Here is a 27,390-nt window from a genome sequence, read left to right as displayed (position 1 = left end):
TATACGCACTTGTTTATCATTTTTCCTCACACACATCATGTATACCATCTTTATTATACAATACCTGCATTGTACATCTTCTGCTAAAGCTGACAATATGTTACATTGTGTATTGATAGTAACTTGTAAAGAAGGATCAAAAATACTCGTATTGAAAGATGAAGAATCGCTCAACTCGGAGTAGTCTTCTCCAGGCAAAACTACCATATGTCCGTAAAACACTCCTAATGGTATTTTACATGTAGTTGTGGACATTCCATAACGTCCTATTGTAGTGATCTGTAATAATGATACAAGGTCAATTTTAATTTCAATTTTAATTTATACATCAAAACGCAAATGAAAATTGTATAAATAAAATAGGCAAGAATAAATAGACAATAATAATAAAATGTATGTGACTACTGGTGTAATTGATATAAATAAACACAAAATAAAATTAAAACAAAACAGAAGAAAAAAAGCTGAAATGATGATAAAGGGAAAATTTATAAACAAAATTGTTGCAATTATATAAGTATTTCTATAATCTACATTTTAAGAATCATACAAAAGTAAAAAGGCATATGTATGAGATAGAAAATGTAAAATGCAAAAGAGAATTATGCAAAGAAGCAACGCAATAAGAGAAAAAGAGAGAGAGAGAGAGAGAGAGAGAGAGAGAGAGAGAGAGAGAGAGAGAGAGAGAGCGCAATTGAAATAAATGGATCCAATATTATTATATTGCATGTATTTTACCTTGAGATATCTACACACTGGCGGTGGTTGAAGATCACAGACAATCAACGGCTTACTACCAATATCACCAGCGACAATAAGTCGAGTGCCATCCGTTTCTTCGTTTTTAATCCAGATATCTATAGACAGCGATACTAGATCGTTACACGAAGGAATCATTAGATCAGTCAGCAATATGGGTGATCCAAAATCTAAAATAACAAAACGACGAGCTCCCGAATGCATTCGTTCGACGACCAACGCTTGCTGAGGTGGCCAACACAGTAATCTGCCCCACGGGAATGTAACATCTTCTCGCTGCAACATTCACATAATTTATCAATTATTAGTGAAATAATTGTATCCAAGTTTGCTTGCCAAACGCCAAAAATATATAAAAAGTGAAGTAATATTTTATCTATATCTAGGAAAGATAAATTGTGTTTCACAGATGTATCAAACTTATGCCATACATAATGTCCCACAAATTGCAAGCATAATTTTAATGACGGAATCTTTAAATCTTTTTTTAATAAATTATATGTAAAATCAATTTCTTTTAACAAAAATGTCATGCAATTTCCGAATTACAATTAAATAACAAAGAAAAATTTTTAATATTAATAGTGACAAAAATAGATAACAAGACTATATTTTCCGATTAATTTTGAATCAACATTATCTTGATAGAATTTTAATGGTAAATATTGAAAAATTGTGTATTATCTTTTCCGATACTTTTATGAAAAAAGGAAATTATATAACTTTCGAAATGTGAATTTGATGAATTAATCACACAATTTGTTAATAAAGCTCGCCAAGATCGCCAATAATGAGAGACATCTTGTATAGTGATATGCCTATTGAGAAGCAATTTGCAATTTGATAATTATTTGGAAATGCATACATATCTGCGGATCTGTTGAGATTTACATTTGCATAATGGAGCTTTAAATTGTTTCAAAACTGTTTATAATTTGTATATAAAGAGCTAAAATTTTATACTCAATACATAAAGTTGATACAATTACTAATCCTAATTGCATCAAGCAATAAAGCCAGAGTAAGAAAAGAAAACTATGTGCATTTCTTGCACACAACTTAAAAAGTGCAAACAATTGTTTGTAGGGTGGTATTAACCTTTAGACTGCCGGCATTTTTTCATTAAAATAATGTTTCCCAAAAAAATTTACCTATATAAATAACATACACATTGCGCAGAATTTTGAGACTTGTTCAGAGCCACAAAAGTAGCTTTCGCGGCAGGGAAGTTTGACCGTGCGGTCAAACATAAAAAAATTTTCATTTCTAAAAGATAGTGCATTTGTGGATTTTTAATGTCATTGAGATTCCAGTTCTGAACATAGATTTCGAGTCTAAGAGCAGTATTGACAACACGAGTGAATATAAATGTAGAGGCTCATGGACAAAACTTTCCTTTAATATTATCCAGAATGATGTGGACGTACAAAATTTTTATCTCCTTTTTGACTTTTGGATTTTTTTTTTTGCTTTTTAATTTTTTACTTTTTTTGTATTAATACTTTAGTATTTTTATGGAATACTACTAACTTATTAGCTCAAGAGCCACACAGCTGACTTTCACGGCAGTCTAAAGGCAGTCTTAAAAACTAGTTGATAGTATTCCTTGTGAATAAATAATTTAGAGGAAAAAATAAGAGAAGAAATCCTCTGTGTGTGTGTGTGTGTGTGTGTGTGTATGAGCGCGCGCGCGCTTGTGTGAGAATATATGTACAAGAAATAATATTATATGCAAGGATTGAGCCAACATTGAATAAAATCCAATAAAAGTTTCGTATAGCCCATGCAATTTGTTTGTAAACATCGTCCATATATATATGATGTAGATGTAAAATTTTTCAACGAAATAATGATCACAACCAGCATATTAACAAAGCGAGTAAACGACAAAAGAACAATGTATTACTCGACTCAAGAACAGGAATTAAAAAAAAAAAGAAAAAAGAAAAAAAGGAAAGAAAAAAAGATTGTAGTGTGTGTCTCTTTTTCGTCTATATAATCTACCTTTTTAGGATTGTCATCCTCAATTTTGTTTACAGCAGTATTGATATTTTGTACACATGACTTTTCTTTTGTTACAATGGAACTTAACATGTGTGAACTGGGCATATTGTTTTGTGTGTTATGCCAAGTCTGGTTGTCACCAGATATATCATTAGCTTCATCACAGTCTGATTGTTCATCAGGTGTGAGCAACAGTTGCGGAGATGGCTTCTTTAGCACTCTTCCCGTATACATACTAAGCAGATCGCTTAATGTAGCTGTCGATTTAGCCTGAACATGTGGTCCTAGCGATCCAGCATCCAAGTTCTACAATTAATATTTCTATCTGAATTAAAATTCTTCTACTTTGAAAATACCTATATATGACGTTTAAAAAAAGTTCACGACTTTCATACAGCCACTATTAATTACGAAAGAATGTAATTTGCCTAATCTACGAACGCTGAGGATTCATATGCTTGACCTACTATTTCGTAGATTGTTACAATCGTGTTGGAGTCTCCTGCTGTCTATTATATTCTGCGGCATAATACCGCAAAATGTACGAGTAATATAATATTCATATCACTATTATTATTATTATTATTATTATTATTATTATTTTTATTATTATTAATATGCATTAATATGCTGCATTTTTTAATGATAAAGCAACAATTTTTTTAATTATCGCTTTCTTTATTGTTATCCCCATTGAAATAATATACATTATTGCATCTTTTGGATGAAACTGCATCTAACTTGAATTTGCATAATGACATGCAGGATACTTACATAAGTATGATGTATCGTTTTAATATCAGGTACACCATTGTTGCTTGTCGCCGTATTATCGTAGAGAGTGGATCCAATGTTAATTGTGCTCATACCAGGATCGATCTTTTCCATCTTCGTGCCGTCGGAAGCAGCATGACAAGTGAAATGAAGAGGTTCGACCTAAGTTAAAATTTAAACATTACAAGGAATTCAATATAATCATATTTTATTAAATGAATTTTTAATAAAAAAATATTATACCTCGAGGAGACCTTTCATATTGTGATTGGCACACAACGCTTTCAATTTGCTCGACACTATAAATTCACTAGCCGGATGCGCGGGAAGTGTGAGTAAATCCCTCAGATCGATGGAATCTTGCGAGTATATTTTGGAAGAATGTACGGCACTTGACGAAGTAACGGATGGACCCGTTTGCTCGCTGGCTACAACGGATGCATACGTCACGGGCATCGAACTAAATTTCGGTAGCATCGGTGGTTCCAAGTCAAAAAGTTCCGTTTCAAACGGTGTGTTATATAAACCGAATCTGAAAAGTAAAGAAAGAAAAAAAAAAGAGAGGATTGTATGCATTATTAAAATTTTAATAAATAAATATATATATATATATAAATTGTAAAAATTATAAAGGAACATGTATACAGTTGTGGAATATGCATTTCACCTTGTAGCGAGCAGCAAATGATAAGGATTTACTCTATTAGATATCTCAGTGGCTATCTGTTGTACCAATGAGATACACTTCTGAGCGATACTGTGATTTCTATCCAATGGCAAAAATCTGGTAATGAGCAATTGGAGCCATCTCAATGAGCCAGCCCAATGTACTTCCACAATCGACGGCAATAAATTGACCAAAACGGATAACATAGCCTCATCAAAGGTTTGAGCCGGTGAATCTTCTATATTATAAAATCCTCTAAAAAAAAAAAAAAAATCAAATTTTTTTCTTTGCAGAATCTCTGTATAATTAAACGGTATTATATATGTACATATGACTCACCCACTACAAAGAACAATCAATTTGACACATTTGTGCGCTACACTTCTGCCAGCATGCAAAAGGCATGTTTGTAATAAATTGGATAATCTTCCTTGCACGGAACGTATCGTCTCCAATTGAAGTGCCTTTATCTCAGCGTTATTATGAGTGCTGCGCAATCTCGTTAATCTTATTGAAGCTACCCATATTAGAATGTCAAGAGCTATAGATTGTACGACAGGAGATCTGAAAATGTATTCATTCAAATATAAATCTGAGTCTTTTTGACAATCAAACCTGTTGTTTAAGCTGTTATCTATTATGCCTCTAGTTACTTACTCGATAGGTCCTTGCAAGCACGCGACGTTTAAAAGATTATCGACAAAGATTTTGGACTCTAACATAGCACATCTTTGTATCCTTTCGTTGGCTATGTTGGTAGAATGTACCGATCTCACTGTGATGGAGATTTCATGAATCCAGTTGCAACCTTAAATATACAGATATAAAATTGTACAATATTGGAGCAAAATATAGTTTTATATTCTTACTTTATTAAATCTTAAATTTCTTCACGCCAATTCAATGATGTAAAGAAAAAATTATCGCATGTAATGTGTGTGTACAATTTTTTCATGATAAATTATTATTGTATTGTGATATAAAATAATTGTATTATAAAAAAAATAAATAAATTATATTAAAATTATGAAAGCTCTCTCTCTCTCTCTGTTTTGTATTTATTTGATAATATGAAATATACATACATTTATCCATGTATGTACACTTTTATGTATGTATGTTTATTTATTACTAAAAATATAAATACAACACAAATAAATGCACACACACATCTTCAAATTTTATTTACCAATGTAGCATCCCAATTTTTTGCTGCTTGCATTTTCGTCAAATCGTTCCCCAGAATTAGCGGGTATAAGCGGTCGTACCTCAAATATTTTCAATTTTTTACAAGTAGGTGGTTTACTTTCTGCTAGATTTGATTTTGATTTTGCGGATGTCTTTAAAATGGAAAAAAAGATAAAGAATTTTTATTTGCAATTTCGATTCTAAGAAAGATAATTTTGAAAAAAAAAAAAAAAAAAATTAGCAGATGTTACTTACTCCATCTTTTTGATCTATTAAAGCTTTAATATGAACAAGTAATGTTTTAGCCTTTGAGCGAAATAATTTTGGACTTGTTAATGTTACGCATCCCGAGCGACAAGACAAATCCATACAACGATGCAAATCGATAGGACCACAGAGAATTTCGGTATTATGTTGACGTTGATATTCCTCCGTGATAACTGGATTATCGCTCTTTTGTTGGTCGGTTCCTATATTAAAGTCGATTCTCTCGTCCACAGAGGTAAGCGGCACTTTCTGATGACCGATTCTTTTTATATTTTGCTTCAACAAAGTAACTTGAATGGTTGGTAATTCTTGACAAAATGCATGTAAGGTAAATCGAACGTCGACATGCCCTATACTTCCTGATGCACTTCGCGGTAGAGTAAGCTCAAACACATGTTCGTCCCAAGTAGTCCTAACATAAAATACAAAAAAATCACACATGTATAATCTTATACGACTATTGTCTTTATAATCGCCGATTGTTTGTCCATTTTCGTGCCAATTATCGATAGAGTTTAAACATTTAAAAAAGTTGAAATTCTTTAATTGTTTTCTCTCGATTATTTATAAATAAAACGCTATTCGAGTCTCGTTTCCGCAAGAGGAACATTCAAAATGTATTCAAAATGTACTCAATATATATATATATATGTAATTATTCTACACATCCTGTTTGTTTTCAAACATTTATTTTGTCCTAATTATATCGACTTACGCATCACTCTGCAATCGCCAGGTTCTCGTATGATGCTGATCTTCCGACTGATGAAGATGCTGCGGATGGCGTCTTTGTCTCTGAGCTTGCATCATTTCATTCCAGCATGGAGGGACGGTCGCGCTATATGCAGGAGAATGTCGATCGAATCTTGTGAGTTCATACAAGAGCCGCAAATCCGAATAAGAGAAATTCGATTTATGCGCTAATAGCTGATCGCTGTAAAACGTTCGAGAAATACATGTATAAATATATAATTATGTAAAAGGTTAACAAAAACTGATAAAAAGTTACATTTACATAATGTCTAATGTTTTTACAAATGCAATGACACACACACACACACACACACACACACACACACACACACACACACACGTGCGCGCATGAAACAAGAAACATTATCAAATAGTTTTTCAAAGGTTCAATTTCATCGTCTGTAAATGTATGTGCGTGCGTGCATGCGTGTGTGTAGAATAAAAAAAACGTTTAATTTTTCGGTATAAACTTACTGACAAATCGACGATGTCGACGTACTGGGAGCTACATTTTCGTTGGAACAGTTTCCCTCGCTACCCATATTCACATCGTCGACATCCTCCTTTTCCTCTGTAGAATCCTCTTCTTCCGCTGTAATGAAGAAATGCAACGTGCCATCGCTCGTGCATACGCACAGCCTTTCCAAACCTGAAAGAATCAACGGTCGTAACACACAAATTTTCTCCCACAAATCAATTTCTCAAATTACACGACTCTCGTTTCTCTCTCTCGTTTTTTTTCCTTTGCGAAATACATTTATACACTTACTGTTGCAATAAGTTGCAGAGATAAATTTCTTTCCGTCTAATCTCGTTTCCGTGACAGTCTTAAGCGTATTCAAGTTTAATAATCTGACTACGCCATCTTTACACACTAGGGCAATTTGCCCGGCAGGTTCCTGAGCGGTTGAATTGCTAGTAGAATTGGTACTAGAGGTAGTGAAAGACGTCGTACACTTTGTTTGTTTTTCCTGAAGAGGAAGGAGTACATGTTCTATTGGTGCCTGTTCCGATGGTAATTCACGCTTCACCAACGGTTCCGATGCCACTTTCACTACCGGCCCCGAGAAATCTAAAGCGTACACAAGTAGCACGGCATTCGTATTGCTCTCGTTACTACGGATTTCGCCGTTGATCAGTTTGCTGGATTGGCTATCGTTATGGTCCCAATACATATAACTTTTCTGCGAAAAGAAATCGCTCTCATCATCGACATCCATCTGATTGGTGGTATTTAACGAGAAAGATTCGGCGGAAGTCGCGTTGTCTGTCGCGGGACACATGGCGACATACAGGTATCTTCCATCCTTGGACGGAATTATACATGTAATACGTAGAGACTCCGGCACGTTTATAACTAGCGTCTTCACGACTACTGGTTCTGTTTTGGTAATCTTCATAAGATCTAAGCTCTTTTTATTCATCGTTGTCAAATCGGATGTCGACGCAAAATGGGCCGAGCCATTGATAGGGGCGAAATTGGGATCGTAAGGTGTCGATGTTGTTGGAGCGGAACCGATGGGAATACCGATGGGACTCGAATAAATGCCGTTCGAAGATGAGGCGGTTAGAGTGGTAGTTGGGAAGATGCCATCGTAATGGGGACCGACTACCATATCGGAATCTACGTCCTCGATAACTGGCACCTCGTATAAAAATTTACCGAGAAAGAGCTCTTGATACAAGCTCTCTTGGCGACCGCCGTTCGAGCTGGCGCTAGTTCCCGTTCCGGATAGAGTCTTTTTAGTCTTTGAGTCTTTAGAATTATCCTCCTTGATGGATTGCGTCGTCGCGACTTTATGATGAAAGTCGTACAGCACTAAGTAATGCAATCTCGACGATATGTACCTACTGTCACCCGCTACTTTCATTATATCTAGAGTATCACTGGCGGCACTATTTACACTGTTCATCGCACGTACCAACGACGACGAGCTTGCTAGATCACTCGAGGCAGCCCATACGTTTTCCAAGGTTCTCAATTGCGAAGGATTATTGTTAACTGTCACTGTAACTCCGCACACTAAGCACGGTCGAATTTTAAGCTCCGACATCTCGGTATTTATAGACGACGAAGTTGTAGAGTTGGTGCCTTTCGCCTCCTCTTTCAAAATTGCCGGAGATCCTACTACTGAAAGCGCCGTGACTTGTACTTTATAAAATGATGAGGATTTATATTCCGAAAGTGGATCAGAGTCCGAGCCCAGATTCGTTAAATATGTAGTCGTCAAATTTCGCGTAGCACAAAATTGTATCGATTCCTTATTGTTTATTTCTTGATCCAAAGTAGATATATAAAATGATACTTCTCTCTGCAAAATGCAACAGTTTATATATTATTTTGATAAAGAAAGGGAGAAAGAATAGCGTTGGACTTAATTTTTCAAACAGACAATTGTGGCTATTTGTTGATTGTCGTCGTAACACATATCAAGAAATTTTTAATTCATTGTTTAATTCTGTTCAATCATTTTTTCCCAACCAAGACTATACATTTATAATTGACAAAGTTATTTTATAAAAGTGTCACACCTATTGTCATCAATTTTCAAAATTAATTTACTACACTTACCATTATCTCTGTTATTTTTCTTTAAATATTACAAGCATGCAAAGCAAAGTTGTAAAACATATACATATAAACTATATTTTTCCAATTTCTTTTACATTATAATATAACAAAAGCGATACAATTACGAGATCGACATTGTTTTATCGCGATATAAGTATATAATAACTTTGAATATTAACGTCGGAAAAAAAATTTTTTTCTTTCTTGAGATCTGTAAATTGCAAGTGGAAAAAAAAGGAGAAAAAAATATTTCTTTCCTTTTAAATAAATTTACAATTAAAGACACACAAAGTCGCTTTTTGTCTTTAACTTTGTACATACAATTTCAAAATCTTAACGCGATACGCTAATTTACGAATCAAATTCATTTTTAATATGATTTACATATGATTTATAAGAATTATTTGAATGTCTTGGTGTAAGAGAAATAAAAGTTGTTAAATTTTATCGAAATTTTACATATAAATATTATTTTGCTCTGCTTGATAAACATTAAGGATCAACATTAGAATATACATATATATATATATATATATATATATATATATATATAAAACTCTAATAAACACTCACCTTCAATTGATTCGTCATGTTCCAAATATTTACAAAACCATTGGAAGAGGCTGTAGCCGCGAGGCCCGTGACATTAGTAGTACCTATGACGTCCACTGTATCGCCCACCTCACAAGCGGGGGCCGTCGCGAGAGTGACAGATAGCGGAACATTCTGTGTGTATTCGCCTTTAACAAAGGGACATGCAGGCGAATGTCTCTCGTGCTCTGACCACGGTTCGTCCGTGGGTTCCCAACATACCAGGCACACATTACAAGTGAAACACATTGCTCTATCATCACCTGTAGCATTCGGTTCGTGATAAAAACCAGCCTGCGCCATTTGATCGGGTAAAGCCCATCTGAAGTGTATTCAATTATAATTTTACATATCTGTACATAAATATCACTTAATACTACTATTATATATTTGCTAACATTTTAAATCATATAAATGTTATGATGAGATGTATGTTGAAAAATTGTTGAGAATTAGGGAGGAAAAAATTAATTCTACATGCAATATGTAATCCTCTACATTTGATTTGACAAAAACTCAAAGTTATTCAAAGAAAGCAGCGTGACACGTTACATACTTGTAATTCATATGTGGCCATTTTGGAAATGTATTACGTCGCGCTGCTTCGCTAAACATTAACGCTCTATCAGTGGGACCACCTTCTAGCGCGAGACTAGGCAATAGGCCATTTAATCGTTCATTGATCGCAGAAGCAATAGGCAGTGCTGCTATATGCCGATTTTGCCTCTTTAATTCCATTACTAAGCCAGAACATACGAGTTTCAAAGATCCGTGCGGTAGCTCCAAACATATCGTATTCCACTGCAATAAGAAATTTCTATTACTTTTGTATGCAGCATTTCAATGGCTGGAATTGGAACAGTTGCTGATATATTTGTATTAGTGTTATCAATACATATATATATATATATATATATATATATATATATATATATATATATGTATTATATACATTTTTTGTCGAAATTGACCTGTTTTCTACAGAAAAATACAGGCTGTCATTTCAATTATTTCTCGCAATTATCTTATTATATTTTACATTTTTCAATATTATGTGTAATATATAGTAAATTTTGTATACAAACATCCCTGCATAAGAAATCCAATACACTCTATGTATTTCTTTTAAAATAAATTTCACTGGAGATTAGATTCAAGCAAAGTCAAATATAGAGAGTTGCCTATACATATTTTTAAAAGAATCATATTGAAAAAATACAAACTTTAAAAATACTACTTCCATTTTTTCTTTATAACTTATACTGAAAATGATGTGCTTCATTCTAAAAATAATTCTTTTAATTTGGGGGATTCTCTCATCATTGTACGATTAATTATCTATAATCTACAACAATTAGTTTTGGGATATAATCTATATTCCTACATTGAGCATTGTATAAAAAATAATTGCACATTAGTTTAACAAATTATACTTTTACTTACTTTTTGAGCTTTAATACCTTTCTTCTGATTTGCTTGCGCCACAACAATCTTACTCGAGAGTTCTTGCAATACTTCTAGCAAATGTTCTACTCCAGGCAACTCTACACATTGTAGACATTGAAGTAATATTGTAGCCTCTGACAGCAGCAATTCCAGCTTTACGATATCTTCGCTTTTGGTAATTGGGGTTTGCAAAATTGTATCCAACAATAAAACCCCATTGTAATCGCTACGTATACCAATCCCCTGTCCATCTGTATATAACACTTTGCCTACTCCATCTGATAAATATATTCCTTGCAGTTTTCCATTTGATTTACCTACAACACAATCGCAATTACAAAATAAGTAAGAGTGAGGTTTTGCGTATTTACTACAAATTATCATTATTAGTATTATATCAATAATATCTTTATAAATAATAATGTTTGATATAAATATATAAATTAATTACTCTTGTCACTAATAGCAAATGTATTTCATTTATTTTTATTTCTATAAAATTCGTATAAAATTGTTTAATATAAAATAATTTGCCTGGCAATTTTGTTTGAATATATAATAATTATAAAATTGATTTACATTATAGTTCTCTTTATAATAATGTATTGCATATAATGATAGTGATAAGAAAAACTTGTGTGAAAAATCTTTAATATAAAAACTTTGAAAAAATCATACAAATGTATTGATTTTAAGCAGCATAGACAATTTTAATATTTGTTTTTTAAATTTAGAGAATATAAAACATCACCATGTATATGCTAGAGCTGTACTCGAGATAAAGATGCTTATAAAAAGGCTTTATCTTTAGATGTTTAATTGTGCGCGTCAGGCAAATGGCAAGACAGTTTATCAAGTTGACAAGAATGATACTTGGAAAGAAATGGTAAATTTTCTACTAGAATGTTTTGCTCGATAGAATTACAAATCTATTCTTCTTCTGTAAATTACTATATTTTTACATTTAAAACAAAAATGTGCACATCTGCACATGGGATAAGACAATGAAAGAAATGCAACAAATTGAAAAAAAAATACATACATATATATATATATATATATATATATATATAATTTTTTTGTGAAAAATGATCTTGATGTAACTCGCTTTCCAACTTTGCTTCATTCCTCTTTTGAATCTAAATCTAAGGTATCTATCTCTTTCCAATTGTGTTACATATACATACACACATACACACACACACACACACACACACACACGAACGCACGCACGCACGCACGCACGCACGCACACACACACACACACATACATACATATATATATATATATATATATATATATATATATATATATATATAAAATACAATTGGAAAGAGGATAGATATCGATACCATAGATTTAGATTGAAGAGAAATGAAGCAAAGTTAGAAGGTAAGTTACATCAAGGTCATTTCTTTTCTCTTCTTCTTCTTCTTCTTATTTAAATCGACGGAAAATTGACAAAGAGAGCGAGATATCATTCTACGCGCAAGAGAAGAGTTTAAAATCAGTGCGAGATCCAATGTGCGAGAAACATGCGCGACCTTGACTACGAGATATCGTTGCACAGTATTTTGCAAACATTGGATCGATGCAACGCGGAATGCGACAGAGCGACGAGTTTTTTTTCCCGGTGTCGTTCGCGTAAATCAACTCGACGACGAGATCCGTACACATGCTTACCGGAGAGAGAACTTCTTTGCAAGATCACGCCGGAGTTGACATCGAATACGTATACTTGTGCGCTACCAGTGGTGATGAGTAAAACGTTTAAATTGGCGTGATAGATTATACTCTTGCACTCGGTGTCCACATTTAAACAACCGTCTTCTTTCAGTAACCACGGATCATCATCAGCCATTTTGCTTATACGAGAGAATCACACTTTTAGAAAAAAAACTTCTCTAACGCTCGTACATCACAAGAAACAGGGCGCACGCATCAACGCCATCTTTGAGTAGAACGTCAGCAAAAATGCTCTGAATGCGGCCGACGATCGTGTCGTAACGATCGATTAATCACAGTAGTGCGTACATCGATACGGCCATCTCGAATCTAATGGCGCTTTCGAATGCGGTACGGGTAGGTTACTAAACTCACGTCCTTGACCAATCGCAGCCATTAAATTCCTCCGAAGTATAGGCCATCACACACAAAATTGCATAGCTGCATATGCATAACCTAACATAAGACCATATGGACCAATGAGCATCGAGTATTATGTTATGTAAGTCAATATGGCGACTTAATACTCGATGCTCATTGGTCCATATGGTCTTATGTTATACATATGCAGCTATGCAATTTCGTGTGTGAGGGCCCTTAATGGTCACATTCGAAAACGCCAATGCAGAGTCAAATCTATCTAGTTGCCCGCGTCGTCGATTGGCCGATTTGAAATAGGACTCTTTCCGATTGGTTAATAGTTGCTGGTAATCTTATGCAGCAACTCGATTTGAGTGGCTACTGCCATTTGGGTGGCACCCGATTGAGCACGTCGCCAATTGGCCAATTCAAAATAGGACTCTCTGATTGGACAATCGTTGCCCGTTGGTTACCCTAGGTATAGGTCGATACAATTGGCTGTGGTCAAACGGGACGCTCCCTTCGATCGATTCGATACTGGCCTTAAGCCGACTACTCTGATTGGTCAATTGCGTCACAACCGCAACCGACCTCGCAACTCGTAGTGTGATTACGGCTTTACTCCCGTCTTTTATGACACGATTCGAATCAATTCGAATCTGGAGTTAGTGAAATATAGTTAATTTTAATTTTTAGTGGTGTGTGTATATCTCTTTTTTATTGTCAAAATAAATTACATTATTTATGTAAAAGTGTTTAAAGGTTTAAACAATGCGTACCGTTTAATATATACTATAAAGAAATAATAATCTCTGCAACATATACGTACAAACATGGGGCTGTAGTTTTATTACAAGTGTTGGTAGGTTAATAGGTTATAAAACCATCGTGACAACAATTGACTGATCTTTATGACATTCTACGATTTTTTATTTTGAATTTTTATGTATGTACACATTTGCAATCATATAACGTACAAAGTTCGTTTGACGAAATAATATAATTAAATTTTTGTTTGTTCCGTTATTGATTTTATCATCTCAGAAATCAAAAACAAAGTTCATATATATATATATATATATATATATATATATATATATATATATATATATATGACATTAACGTTTCTAAATTAATTCATTATTAATCAAAATTGATTGATAATGTTAATAATATGTTAAGAATTCGATAAAAAATTTTTTTGCACGATAAAAACGTTGCGAAAAATTTAAAAGGATAAAAACATACATATATGTTATCTTAATGTTGATACAAAAAGTAATCTTGTGTTTGCCTTTTAATGTGTTTGATTTCAACTATAAGGTTTATTATAAATCTCTCATTTCTCTTAGCTTTGATAAAAATGGTTGAGGAAATGGATGATACAATTTGACGAAATGTACAATTTAAATTATTTGCAGAATGCAAGATTTAACATGAGCATTTTACATTTTGATATGCGCATGCATACATACACACAAAAATAATCAACAATATCAAAAATATCAACATTGCTTGTTATATAGTATAAAACGTCATGTATCAATTATTGTTAACATTTTATGATCCAATACAGTTGTGTATAATATATAATACAATTGTATGTAATAATTTTATACTTGGAAAATAATAGTCTTAATAGTATAGAGAGTAATATAATATAATATATAACAATGGATATTCAACATTAATATTCCACTGTACAAGAAGAGTGTAGTAGCTTTTCAGTTTGATTCATCATTTTAAAAAAGTTAAATTATGCTTTGAAAATTGTAACGTGTAATATTTTAAAGAACAATCAATAATAAATACACTTGCATTGTGATACTGAAACGTAAATATTTTTATATATTACCTTTTGTAGACAACAATTGGTTGTAGAAATTTTTGTATCTATGACATGACATTTAAAATGATTTAAGACAAAGTTAAATTATAAGACAACTACTAATCAAAATCATTTAGAATAATATTAGTGCAACATTGTATAAATATCTTTAACTTGTGTACTGTGACATGTATAGCCTAATTAATCACTTTATTCAAACTGTACAACTAATAAACCTAAAATTTTAATAGTTTGCTTTATGTGATTACATGTGATAATATGCAATCCCAGAATTGCTGCCAGTTTCTAACGCTACTGTTACTGTTTGCAGGTCTACTAAGATGGAAATTGGCATTGTTTTAAGCTAATTAGAAAAGCATGAGAAGATATGGCTGATAGCAATGATCTTTATGAACAACAGCTCTTTGCTGTATTTGAGAGCTGTTTGGCCAAAGGAGAAAATGAACTCGATGAAAATGATTTGTTTTCAATTTGTAATAAATTACATCTCGATGAATTAATTGAAGAATTGAAATCTTGCATTCACAAACATTGTCCAGATAAACAAACTATATCTTTTCAAGAATTTCGCGACGGTTTATTACTTTTGTTGAAAAAATTCCAAGGATTGATTACCGATAAACAGCATATTGTACAGCCGTGCTATAATTTAACTAGCGATATCGAGAAGAGCGAGATCTCGATCGATAGTCAGAGTATTTCGGACATTCATTTTCAAGACATGAAAATTAGTATTACAATGGATGAGAAAAGGTTGACAAACTTGTGGGATAAAATAAAGGTTTACTTGAAGGATAACATAGATCCTACAGCAATACAATTTATATCAAATTGTTTAGGAATTCCACAACTTCCAAAGCAAATAACAGAATCTATCTTTGAGAGACTTGATCAGAATTGCGATGGGTTGATAAGCTTCGACGAGTTTGTAATTATATTTCAAAAGAGAAAAAGTATAGAAGCTTCGCAAATGAATAGCGCATCTGATAACAATATTGTAAATTGTGATGTAAATACTTTAGATTTTACTACATGTAAATCTCCTAGAATGAGCTCGGTACAGCTTAACAGAACTGTAAATAAGGAACAAGTTGCTGGTGTATGCGATATAACTGTACTGTCATCTAACAGAGATTTTAATGCTTTGAATACTAATCTTGCGGAAATAACAAACATCATATGCAACGAACTCAAGAATTTGAATGAATCGTTTGATAATAATACCATTCAATCTCATATTACTATACTGCAAGAAATGGTTGTTGCTCATCATGATGAGCAACGCAATCTAAATGCTGCGATGGAAAACATGAAAGTGGAGAGAGAAAAGATGCGTCTCGACATGTTGGAAGCAAACGAACGGGCAAATTTATTGGCGCAGGAAATTGATGACTGTCAGGTTCAATTGGAAAAAACCAAGAGAAATCTACAGAGACAGAACGAACAACGTTATGCTGAAATTACAAAAGAATTGTCGGATCAGTTCAATGTTGAACGAGAAATGAATGCTGCAGCGCTAAAATTAAAAGACGATCAGTTACAGACATTACAGAGAGAGAATCACGACATGAAGAATAAAATTGTAAATATGTTGCAGGAGAATCAGGTGCTCGAAGCGGAAAATAAGTCTCTTCTCAATCAAATTGAAAAACTGCGACAATCTAATAATGATTTGTTAACACAGGTAAAGGTATTAGATGCAGAGCACGACGAGATACAGAGTATAGAGGCGAAGCAACAAAAGCAAGTTGATTTCTTTGTCAATCGTATCAAACAGTTGCAGTCGGAAATAATTCTCTTGCGTGATCAAAATGACGAACTTAATACAGAAGTGGAAAATTTAAAATGTCACGGCGAAGATATAAAGGTGAAATACGAAGCGCCTGTCGATCCACTCGAAACTCTTGTTTCGTTGTGCGATCGAAATGAAAATTATGCATCGATGCAAGCACACGATTTTGAAATGGATCAGCAGGTCACCGATGCAAAAGTATCGTTTGGTTTTGGATTATCAATGGGTAAAGGGCGACAAATCGATATATTACATTCTAATGCAACGGAATGCAAAAAATCTGGAGATACAATTATAAAAGATCTAGAAAATGTACTGTTAACAACAAGTACCAAATGCATTTCGGAGAAATGTGCTTTGAGAGACGGTATATCGAGAATAATTGCTAATCTGCAATCAAATTTTATATTACGTTCCTCTTCCACGCGCGATTTCGGAAAGAGTATAGCGTCTGAACTCGAAATGGAATGCGAGGAACGAACCAACGAATCCTTGCGTGATTTAGTCGTTTCGAAAATACCAAAGTCGAATACTTTTGCGAAACGTATAGCGGTATCGAGCAGCGTGGAAGATTTCACTAGTCAAGACGCGAAGGACATGACGCAAAATAAGATGACGAGTCTTAGAGATTATCCACCGCGAAAAGAAGAACATTCCGCGGATCAATGTAAAAATAAGGAAAAAATTAATTCTTCCAATACTACCGAAAGTGAAAACATTCCAAAAGTTGCAACTACAAATGTAGAATTATTAGAAATTGAAAAGAAGCAATTAATCGAACGTTGCCAAGAACTCGAACGAAGCTTAGACTTGTTAAAAACGGAATACGAAGAATGTGAAGATTATTGGGCTGCCAAATTGGAAGAGGAAAGACAACTCTTTGAGCAAGAACAAAAAATAAGTGACGACAAACTTGCCGAGCTTATTAATAAAATAGTAGAATACGAGGAATTAATTAGTCCTTCGGATAAGTCAAAAAATGGTGGCGGACGATTGTCTCCGATAGAGGAAAAATTTACTTTGGAACAGCAGGTAAGATAAAACATTTTGCACGACAACCTAAAATCTAATATCTGTATATACATTTTCTCTTTCCTTTTTTTTCAAGATATTCTTTTTTATTCTTGAGTATTTTAGATATTGATATCATTTCATTAGTAGTATACACACACACACACACACGCACGCACGCATGCACGCATATATATATATATGTTTGTATCTTTTATATGTGTAGTACACCGCTCTTGAGGAAGAATTCGAAAAGTGGAAAATAAAAACTGAAAACGATATTTCTCAGAAGAATTTAGAAATTGAAGATTTGCACGAAAAATTAAGATTGGCACAACAGCCAATTACAAATGATTCCTATGTACAAGTGCCGGATGAAATATTTTTGCCGACAATGTCAGATTCGTCACACTATAAATCTTCCAGTACATCTAGTATATTATCTACCAACGAACCCCTCATGGATCCATGCGGTACAATCTGTCATACGCATCATATCCCTTCAATAGAATTTCTACTATCCAACGATTCCAATAGACTATTAAAACAAAAAGATCGTGTAGACGATCATGATTCGTATAGTATCAAATGTCGTGAAATGAAAGATATGAAAGCTATAAACAAGCATCATAAGATGGGAGAAATATATCAAAATAATTCACGTATTAGTGCAAAGACTATGATAGGAATAAAGGAGGAAGATCAGTGCGATTCGGAATTTAAATTTACACGTGACGTAATGAAAGAAATTAACTGTCCGTGCGTACAGAATAATGCACAGCAACATGTAAGTTGCGTCGATCTAAGCGTCTTGCAAGATTTAAAAATGAAGCTTTACACACAAGAACGCAAAAAACGAAATTTGCAGCAGTGTATTAAACAGCAGCGTATTAAACGGCAGTCCATCGAGAAACTCTTGCAAGGTAAGAAATCTATTTTACATCACAATAATATATAAAATCATTTAAAAAATGTATTTTCAAGTATTTTTCTGTATGTGTGTGTCGTGAAACATTATTATATTTTTTATAAATATCATTTCTTTAAATTCTTTAAAATTAAATATACATACAATTATTTTATATTTTGTAGGTATTATGGCGCAGCATCAGACAGAAGTACATGAATTACAGTGCCTTTTTCGTAATAGTCAAGGGATGCTTCAAATGCAGGTTCAAACAATTATTGATCAGGTAGAGTATAAAAATTATACATCTCTCCATAGACAAGTTACAAGTTTGTATGTTAATTTACATGATAATTGCAATCTTGTATAATTATATATAAAGGAAAAAGAAATCTCTCTCGTGTTTTTTTAAATTTGCACACAAAAAGCTAACTCAGAAAATGTACATCAATTTTAGAATATCAAAAATCATGTTGCAAAAAGTGTTTAGTCAGAGAATCAGACGTATATAAAAATTTTTTATAATAATTAAAATAATAATAATAAAATTTTAAATTATATATACAATTTTAACTTACTTTACACACATACGCACACAATTTTCATCTCCATCTTTATATATGTATAACTTATTATCCCAATAGGCTGATAAATTAACCAGTGCTGACATATTAGCGAAGAACTTGTACGTAGAAAACGCATATCTAAAGGTACATTTGAAACGCTTGGAAGAACGGTGTCACCTGAGCGGCCTCGATGTGGGAACGACTTCAATGTGATGTTTAAATAGCTATTATTATTATTATAATATTATAATAAATTAGTGCGTTATTATATTGTATTGAATTGAATAATTGTATATTATTTATTTTGTAATGCGATTATATTAGCGATGTACAAAAGTAATGTCGATGAATAATGTTGCAGTGAAACTCAGGGATGCATATGATTGAAAAATGTATATTAATATAAATGTACATATAAAACACATGTACACACGCGCGCACCCGTAACATACACATACAAACGCACGAGTGCCTTTTCAATCTTTAATTTAACTCGAGAGTAAAATAAGTTTAAAGTAAGTTTCGCTTTGATCGATATCATAAAATTAGCGGCAAATCTACGATCCAGAAGCGACATTATTCTGTATATAACGTCGAGTAAGGTATAGAAAGAAAAATGATAGAGTGAAATGTTTGTATTATCAGAATTAATCTATAATTTTTCAAATTTTTTTTTAAATAATGGCATGTTTTCCTGTACATACGTGGATGCATAAAACAAAAAAATATATAAATGTAAAAAATATCGAATACATCAAATATATTTACAGTGTATATATTTATTATCTGTCTTAGGGATATATTGTTATATTCTTTGCTGAAATGTTTATAGACATAGACAATGGGCACTTTAGTGGCTATTGGAATAATTGTAAACAACAATAAAATCTTCCTTTGCGTTAAAATTGTTTCAAGTTTAATAAAATGCACAAGAAAAATTATTACATCTCGATTATTTTAATATATATAATCTCATCAATGAAAGTGGCAGCGAGAGAATGTTTCCATAACAAAAAAAGCTTGTATATATCACACATCACACATAGAAGCTTATTAGTATTAGGGATTTTACATATTTTGTAAAAAATATTCCTCTGCTTCTCTCAGATTAATATATACCAACTGTCGTGAATAATAATGCGTGCTTTAAAATATACATGTACATGTTTGTTACATATTTGGATTTTCGTGTCAATTTAGATACATTTGTTTGCCATTTGCACGGAAAGCGCAAAATACACATCGGAAAATCGTGATACATCGTGCTGATATATATATGTATGTACATTGTTTATTAATAATACATGCGTTTTATGGGATTTATACTTGTGAAATGAAATGTAATACGGAATATATAAACTTTGATCGATTCATTATTATTAATCAGTCATTAATTCGACTTTAGTCGTGTCTTACAGTATTGATGCAAAGTTGCTGACGAAAATGGAAATCAAAGAAATAAAAATCAAAGTATACACGTACACATTCTTATAATCATTCATTATCGATAATGTAGTCGTAACTCGATAACATTAGTCACATTTCCTTTTTCATTGGCTTTAAAATGATATATAAATATATATATATAGCAGATCGACATTTAAACAGTAGTGTTACTTACATTTTACAATCTATCCGATATGTTATTAGCATTCTCTTTACCATTTGCGATTCGCGAGCCAAATTGAAAAGCTCTTTTAGGAAAGTTGGCTGTACTCTGAAAACCAATCTTGCAGGCTAACAAGCGTAATAATAATTTGTCTCCCAATCCAGTTGGCATTTTCTCAGTCGGGTAGCATCTATTAATGATTATATATTCCTTTATGTTATATTTCGAATCGTATCGTGTTTAATATAATTATTTGGCATTAGTTGAATTTACCTTTCCCATGGTTTAATATCTTGCACATATTTCACCACATTCTCATCTAGATACGGTAAACGGGATTGTTTACCATGATCAGAAATAATTCGATCATCTCGACCCAAATTTCTTTCGGAAATTCTCGCCAATTCGATATTTAATTCTCGCACTAGTGCATCCCATCCTTTATGTTTCAATATGGTCCTGTGTCTCATGTATCCGCCAAATAATTCATCTGCACCTATGCCCAAAAATAATATTCTACATGGCGATTCGTACATTTCATCAACTGGATAAAGAACACCTTTTGCACGACTTGCAAACCACATGGCGCATCCTAAACTTTCATCCAGTATTGTACATAAAGGATGCAATAAGTCAGAAATTCGCGAAGCACGATACAATTGCAGTTCCATTTGTGTGATGTTACACTGAAATAAGTATGGTGAAAAACAATGAATGGACTGGAAACATTTCAAACATAGAGAGAGAGGCATTGATGGATACCTGTATAAAATTCCATTTTCTGCTGGGACAGATTCGCAACAATTCAGAATATGTTTGTCGGCCAGTTTTCCTGTCTGGCACATCATATTTCTGCATCACATTCTCCTTTTCGTTATTCATATGACTTATTTTTTGATTATTTACAGATCTTTCAAATGCAACGTTAATGAGATCGATACTTTCGTTTTCTGGAACATATTTGTCAGCAATCGCTGCTAGAATGGCCGAGTCTAAGCCACCGGAAAATAATATGCCAATTTTGGAATGAGTGCAAGTAATACTTTCACCATTTAATACAGTTTTTATGCAATCCTTGCAATAATTTGGTTTCTTTTTTACTCTGACTTTCACAGATTGATGTAAGAGTTGCGCCAAGCACTCAACTCTTTCACTTACTTTTCGATTTTCCAACAAATACCGCAATGTCTCATTAAAATCTATACTATCTGGTATATTCTCTAGATATTCCAAATCTTTTGGATCTGGATGTAGATGTAGATGTAAATTCACCAATGACGAATTAGTATCTAATATAGTTTTTCTAATATTAATATCTACATTTAAAGTCGTCTCCAATGTCTCGATAATATCCGTGAATCTCAAATCAGGTTCTTTCCACGGATAACATGCTAAATTTATCCGTGAATTATTTAAATTTACTGCAAAGATACCGATAGCTGGTACTTCCACAATTCCTTTCATATTTTTGTTTGCAACTGAAGTTAAAGTCAGTGAATTAGCTTTACTATCTATTTTTAAAAGCAAACTGTGCCGTCCGATAATATCCCGTCCAAAATATAATGTATCGGTTGACTTTTGATAATATATTAAGCTATAAGGACCTTCAATCTTCCAAAGCACAGACATGATATCTGTGGTCGATTGCAATTCATCCAATATCACATTTGTATCGCAAACATCATCGTCCTTTGCCTGAAATTATTAACTATATTATTATAAGCCGTACAGATATCCCTAAAGAGCTGCGCGTTTCCCTTTCTCTCATTTAAAGGGCCGACCCTTTTAGAAATTTAAGAAAATAGAGAGAGAAGTTTAGTTTGATTATGCATTTTCATAAGAATATATATATATATATATATATATATATATATATATATATATATATGTACACACAATTTACTAGATAATGTATAATGTATTGTGAAAAGAAGGACAGCATTTACTCAAAGTATTGACCAAAAATATTTACACACATATAACTTTATACTACGTACCAAACAACCTGAAAAGATATCTCCATTCCATAGTAACAAATTATTATTATCATCCAAACTTGGCTGTGTTATTATTTCCGATCCTTGCATCCATAATACCGCGGCAGCAAAGTGTCCATGCCAATGGTGATTTAATGATATATGTTTCTCTGTTAAATGGTCAGGACCTCGCGCGGCTATTACATCTTTACAAATATTCCACTGAAACATGCGCACAAAAGGAAAAGTATATGTAATCAGTGTTGCTATTATTAATAAAATAACATTTAATAATTTTGCAATCAAATAATGGATGATGGGAAATGATGACGGATGATTAGGAAATTGTTGAAAGTAGCTGCCTGTGATTTGCCAAAGATAAATGGATAAAATTGAAAGAAACACACTGTTTTGAATACAAGAAATTTGTTAATTTCATTTTTATATACAAGATATGAGTGCAAGTAAAAATGATGTACGATTAAAATGATTTAATAATCAAATTTTATCCATTACCATTTTTATGCCTACTATTTTTTTATGTAAAATTTCGCTGTCAAGTCGTTTTATATAATTTTATTATATTGTATGGCAATAAAATTGATAGATTTCTCTACTACTCAAAACAATTTAACAAAATTTACTAATTCCATTTATTTGTTCTTAAATAATAACCAAATTAGATTAATAACCAAATTAAATTTGAATAACTTTCCAATTATCATCCTGTGTGTAGACTGTATGTTTTTATCAAGAGTAACTTAATAAGACACATTGCGTGTTGCGCAAACGTTTATTTCTTCCCCAATTTAAACTTGTACATTCTTTTGAAATATATAAAGTCAGAATTTCAAAACGATAGTTTCTATATTGTATATTTACTTGGAACTTTATGTTCAAAAGTTAAAAGAAATATTCAAGATAATGAATAATTTATGAGCTTTTTTGTTACTTTACCTTGTAACTTGCATCAAGCATTTAAATATTAAAAGAAAAATGTTGGCAGGCGTAAATTTTTATAAAAACTTTTTCCACCTAACTATATATGCTTGTTTCCAAAAGACAAAATTAAAAATAGAAAATTAATTATACATTAAAACGATTTTAGAGTTAATAATATGATAATTATATATGCAAAGAGTGTAAATTAAAAAAGAAACTATATATAATTTAATAAAAGAGTAATTTTTGTTAGTCAGCACTTTGTGTGTGCGATGCATCTTTTCACGTAGGAAGAATTTTTTCAAAATCTTTCAAAAAATATTCAAATTATATACAGAGAAAATTTTATTTATAAAAGAAATCTGTGCAAACGGAAAAGTGTACGCCGGTGCGCACGCGCGAGACAACTCTTCGACTCCTAATTTAATATTAAGAAGAAAATGAGACGATCTCTACGTTTGGTATTTTTGAGCTTTGGCATCACGCCTTTCCTTTTACATTGTAATGTAACGATAGACGATGATGCTCGCGCGATACACAATGTGTATTACACATATACCACATACCTGCGCGAAGGATTCAGAGTCGTTTCTAGCTTGATGTATGCAACAAAATATTCCGCACATGTTGGGACGCCAACGTCACGAGCAAAAGATTGTTGATTATACTATATAAATATATATATGTATAGTTTTATACCGTCGCAAGATATACAAGATGGACAAATAAAGGTAATCGAGAGAATAGATACGAGGCAAGTATATATTTAATATTTTGAAAAATACTTGTCGCCAACTTTGTTTTCATGACAATGTAGAATGCTCGTAGCTTTTCGCGAGCGACGATAGGTTATGCGCGACATCTCACATCTGCGTAAACGTGTGACAAAAGTAATTCATGTTGTTGGAAACGGAAAGAGAGAAAAAGGGGAGGAGAGGGAAAAAGTATTATCGTAATATTGTAAAATGTGCGATTTAGAACTCGAGAGATGAGCTCTACGCGAAAAATGTTGAAAATTCCGAGTGCCAGAGTCGATAAAGTAGTGACGTTTCGTCGGTAAATACAATGGTACGAGTATACGCCGCACAGTGGCGCTGCATGAGGCGTATCGAGCGCGCTTCCCGCTCGTCCCACCCCCGTTAGTGGCGGCACAGTTGCGGTCCCGAAGTTCCGGAGGTCGGCTCGTCGAGTCGGGCGAGCACGGGCACGGGCAAGTTTTCGGTTACGTCTTTCGATTTAATATCCCTTGGATTTTCCGTGGAACGGAATTGTAATTGTACGGGCTACGGGCCGCGTATAGCCGCGTACATGTTACATTTCGCGTCCGTTTTCCAAGCAGACCTCCAATTCGCTCGTTCCGGATGCAGCGTGTCGCTCGCGTCGACGTAATCGTATCGAGACTGCGGCACGAACGCCAACGCCAACGCCAACACCAACGCCAACGCGTACCCGCCACCGGTGCTCGGTGCTTGCGAGATACCGCTACCGCCTGACTCGGCCACGGTAATCGCGACAGTCGATTCGCGACTCTTGGACGCTCGCCTCTTAAATGTCGCCGATACGCGCAAAGCAATACGGATAGTCGGCGCTTGCCGGTACTCCGAAAAGGATTCGAGTCGCGAGCTGCGAGCTGCGAGTTTGCCGGCCGTGTCACGGCCCGTAAATGCGCGCCACCGCCAAGGGCTGTCGTATCGTTCGCGTACGTTACTCCGTCCCGCAAGAGTGTCGAATCGCGAGTGCGAGTGAAGAGAGAGACCGAGATTCAAAGCTATCGTCGTGTCGCCATCGACAGGAGGAAGAGTGAGAGGAGAGAAAGAGAGGGAGAGGGAGAGAGAGGGAGAGAAGAAAAGACATCTTTCGAGGTTAGATAAACCACGGTGCTTCGAATCTCGCTCGATATGTCCAAAGTTTCGATGCATGTACACACACACACACACACACACATACGATGCGTGGATGTATATATTGCAATTTATTCGTCGCGATATCCTCTCGCTCTAGCGCGAGGAGGCGAATCGGCCTAACTCAATCGATCGATCGATATCGTTGCAAACGACTGACACGAACCCTCCGCGAGAAACAAGGACGCTTCGTTCGTACTGCCATTTGTGCCATTTGTATTCGCGCCTTGTCGAGTGCGCAGCTGTTTAACCGTAGCTAACCGACGAGAAAAGGCGAGGCAGGCGAGGCAGGCAAGGCTCGTGATTCGCGTCTCGATGGCTCGCGATCCCTTTTATTTGCACGCGAAACCTATCTAACCTTCGCACGCGCGCGAGTCGAGCGCGAATGTGAGAAAAATCGATTGCGACCTGCCTCCTGCCTCCTGCCTCCTGGCTCCTGGCTTATCCCGAGGTGACCCGAACCCGAGCTACGTTATTTACAGCGATTCGCGTTAAGATAATGTGCAAACTCTTCTTTACATTTCCCTCCTCCCTCCCCCCTTCTTTTGACAGCGTAGTCGGACATTGTTGCGTCGATTCGTCGCATCATCGATTATTTCGCTTAATTACTGTAACACGTGGCCGCGACAAAAGATCGAGTGGATTTGTTTCGCGATGCATTTTTCTATCGTGTGCGGCAAAGATTGCCACGCAAACCATTTATTTCGCACATGCACAATCAGATTTATATACACAAGTTTCGCATAAAATCTCAATAAACACTTAAATTTCCCCCTGTTTTCTCTCTTTCTGTCTCTACTTTTTCTCTCCTATCGCGTCAACTCTGTACAATTTCAAAAATGAAAATATATTTATTCTTTCAAGTACAGGAAATGTACATTTTGATTTGTTCGTGTTGCTCGCAGCCTCCAAAATTTCTACATTTAAAGTGAAATAAACTACAAATATATTTAGATGTCGGAAAGAAAGAGAGAGAGAGAGAGAGAGAGCAAAGAATATCAAAAGTACTGACAATGAATGCAAAAAGTGCTACGCAATAAATTTATCGATAATCAAAACTCAATCGAAACTTGTTGTTTCCTTACATGTATCGTGCTGTAATTAATTAATTTAAAAATTATTAATAGCTAAAGCACTTTTACATTTCCGAGTGAGTTTTAGATATATATATATAAAATGGATAAATGAAAGAAGGTACTTTGGAATGACATATTGTGTGCGCAAGTGAATTGATTGCTAGAGATGCGACGATGACGAGTCATGCCGTTACTCGGCGGTCTAGTTTATTGAAAGCACGTGGTGAAAATGCAAGTATGTATGTACGCATCGTCTGATGGAGAGCATAATCGTAAAGACTACGATTATATCGATTTATACACCGACGTACGGTCCTAACGTAGCGATATACAAGCCACGATAATGCTGTTTGTAATGATGATGCATAAATGATGTACGATACATTATCGTTGATTTTGTGATATGATTCGCCTAACGTCAATTTTCTTATACATTTATCATCTCGACAAACGATATCTTTCCGCGCGTAAATCTATTTATCGAATTATCCTTGTTTTCGTAGAAAGAGAGAGAGAGAGAGAGAGATGATATTTTAGGCATATCGTAATTGTCGAAAGAGTATCCAGAATTGTTCCAACAGTATGATAAGTAGCAAGGTTAAGAATATCGACTAATTAGTTGCGATTTGTTACGCAAGAGAAAAAAGGAAGGAA

At 34.0% G+C, this 27,390-nt stretch overlaps 4 protein-coding genes across 10 annotated transcripts in view; 2 read left to right on the top strand and 2 right to left on the bottom strand.

The window, feature by feature from the left end:
- The window catches only part of Bruce (BIR repeat containing ubiquitin-conjugating enzyme), a 35,596-nt gene extending 22,596 nt beyond the window's left edge, over positions 1–13,000 (bottom strand). Inside the window, exons 1-17 of one of the 2 annotated variants that reach the window (XM_083089178.1) lie at positions 12,706–13,000; positions 11,019–11,338; positions 10,132–10,376; positions 9,558–9,897; positions 7,182–8,724; positions 6,887–7,061; positions 6,375–6,593; positions 5,648–6,071; positions 5,394–5,544; positions 4,862–5,012; positions 4,544–4,768; positions 4,205–4,459; positions 3,781–4,069; positions 3,538–3,699; positions 2,764–3,069; positions 739–1,035; positions 65–279 (exon numbers count right to left, since the gene is read on the bottom strand). In XM_083089178.1, coding sequence (XP_082945304.1) covers positions 65–279; positions 739–1,035; positions 2,764–3,069; positions 3,538–3,699; positions 3,781–4,069; positions 4,205–4,459; positions 4,544–4,768; positions 4,862–5,012; positions 5,394–5,544; positions 5,648–6,071; positions 6,375–6,593; positions 6,887–7,061; positions 7,182–8,724; positions 9,558–9,897; positions 10,132–10,376; positions 11,019–11,338; positions 12,706–12,883 — 5,495 coding nt within the window. In that variant the 5' untranslated portion in view covers positions 12,884–13,000. The remainder of the gene's footprint in view (positions 1–64; positions 280–738; positions 1,036–2,763; positions 3,070–3,537; positions 3,700–3,780; positions 4,070–4,204; positions 4,460–4,543; positions 4,769–4,861; positions 5,013–5,393; positions 5,545–5,647; positions 6,072–6,374; positions 6,594–6,886; positions 7,062–7,181; positions 8,725–9,557; positions 9,898–10,131; positions 10,377–11,018; positions 11,339–12,705) is intronic. The other variant, XM_083089179.1, reaches the window with a different exon arrangement.
- A 732-nt stretch (positions 13,001–13,732) lies between these two features.
- Positions 13,733–20,610, top strand: Bsg25d (blastoderm-specific gene 25D). Its single transcript, XM_083088234.1, has 5 exons — positions 13,733–13,969; positions 15,267–17,780; positions 17,986–18,682; positions 18,852–18,952; positions 19,311–20,610. The coding sequence occupies exons 2-5, from the start codon at positions 15,324–15,326 to the stop codon at positions 19,443–19,445; spliced, it is 3,390 nt and encodes a 1,129-aa protein (XP_082944360.1). The 5' UTR covers positions 13,733–13,969; positions 15,267–15,323; the 3' UTR covers positions 19,446–20,610.
- On the bottom strand, positions 20,126–25,239 carry LOC145965007 (asparagine synthetase domain-containing protein 1). Of its 5 annotated transcripts, none has more exons than XM_083088244.1 (6): positions 24,326–25,239; positions 22,839–23,039; positions 21,604–22,536; positions 21,401–21,527; positions 21,115–21,337; positions 20,126–21,031 (listed from the first exon to the last, which is right to left on the bottom strand). In XM_083088244.1, exons 1-6 carry the CDS (start codon positions 24,383–24,385, stop codon positions 20,857–20,859), a joined length of 1,719 nt encoding a protein of 572 aa, XP_082944370.1. In that variant the 5' UTR covers positions 24,386–25,239; the 3' UTR covers positions 20,126–20,856. The 5 variants fall into 5 exon arrangements, with proteins under 5 accessions (XP_082944370.1, XP_082944368.1, XP_082944371.1 ...); XM_083088242.1 differs by having other exon boundaries at positions 20,126–20,789; positions 20,854–21,031; positions 21,115–21,527; positions 24,326–25,237; XM_083088245.1 differs by having other exon boundaries at positions 21,115–21,527; positions 21,604–22,319; positions 22,446–22,536; positions 24,326–25,237.
- Positions 24,901–27,390, top strand: part of Snf4agamma (SNF4/AMP-activated protein kinase gamma subunit) — a 38,490-nt gene continuing 36,000 nt past the window's right edge. For both annotated transcript variants that reach the window (XM_083088233.1, XM_083088232.1), the window contains exon 1: positions 24,901–25,621. The gene's annotated coding sequence lies outside the window, so the exon portion shown is untranslated. The remainder of the gene's footprint in view (positions 25,622–27,390) is intronic.

This window comes from Camponotus vicinus, unplaced genomic scaffold, assembly GCF_025532165.1.
Source record: "Camponotus vicinus isolate PSW18456_S1 unplaced genomic scaffold, iyCamVici1.0 SCAF_14, whole genome shotgun sequence".
In the NCBI taxonomy this organism is placed as follows: Eukaryota; Metazoa; Arthropoda; class Insecta; order Hymenoptera; family Formicidae; genus Camponotus; species Camponotus vicinus.
The sequence above is the reverse complement of the archived record's forward strand: the minus strand, read 5'-3'. Positions and strand labels throughout refer to the sequence as shown.

Coding starts and splice junctions, on each gene's coding strand:
- LOC145965007 (XM_083088242.1), bottom strand. CDS start 24,385: ATGTGCGGAATATTTTGTTGCATACATCAAGCTAGAAACGACTCTGAA. Junction 22,537..22,838: donor ATATCTTTTCAGGTTGTTTG/GTACGTAGTATA, acceptor TAATAATTTCAG/GCAAAGGACGATGATGTTTG. Junction 21,528..21,603: donor GAAAATGGAATTTTATACAG/GTATCCATCAAT, acceptor TACTTATTTCAG/TGTAACATCACACAAATGGA.
- Bsg25d (XM_083088234.1), top strand. CDS start 15,324: ATGGCTGATAGCAATGATCTTTATGAACAACAGCTCTTTGCTGTATTT. Junction 17,781..17,985: donor AATTTACTTTGGAACAGCAG/GTAAGATAAAAC, acceptor TTATATGTGTAG/TACACCGCTCTTGAGGAAGA. Junction 18,683..18,851: donor CATCGAGAAACTCTTGCAAG/GTAAGAAATCTA, acceptor TATATTTTGTAG/GTATTATGGCGCAGCATCAG.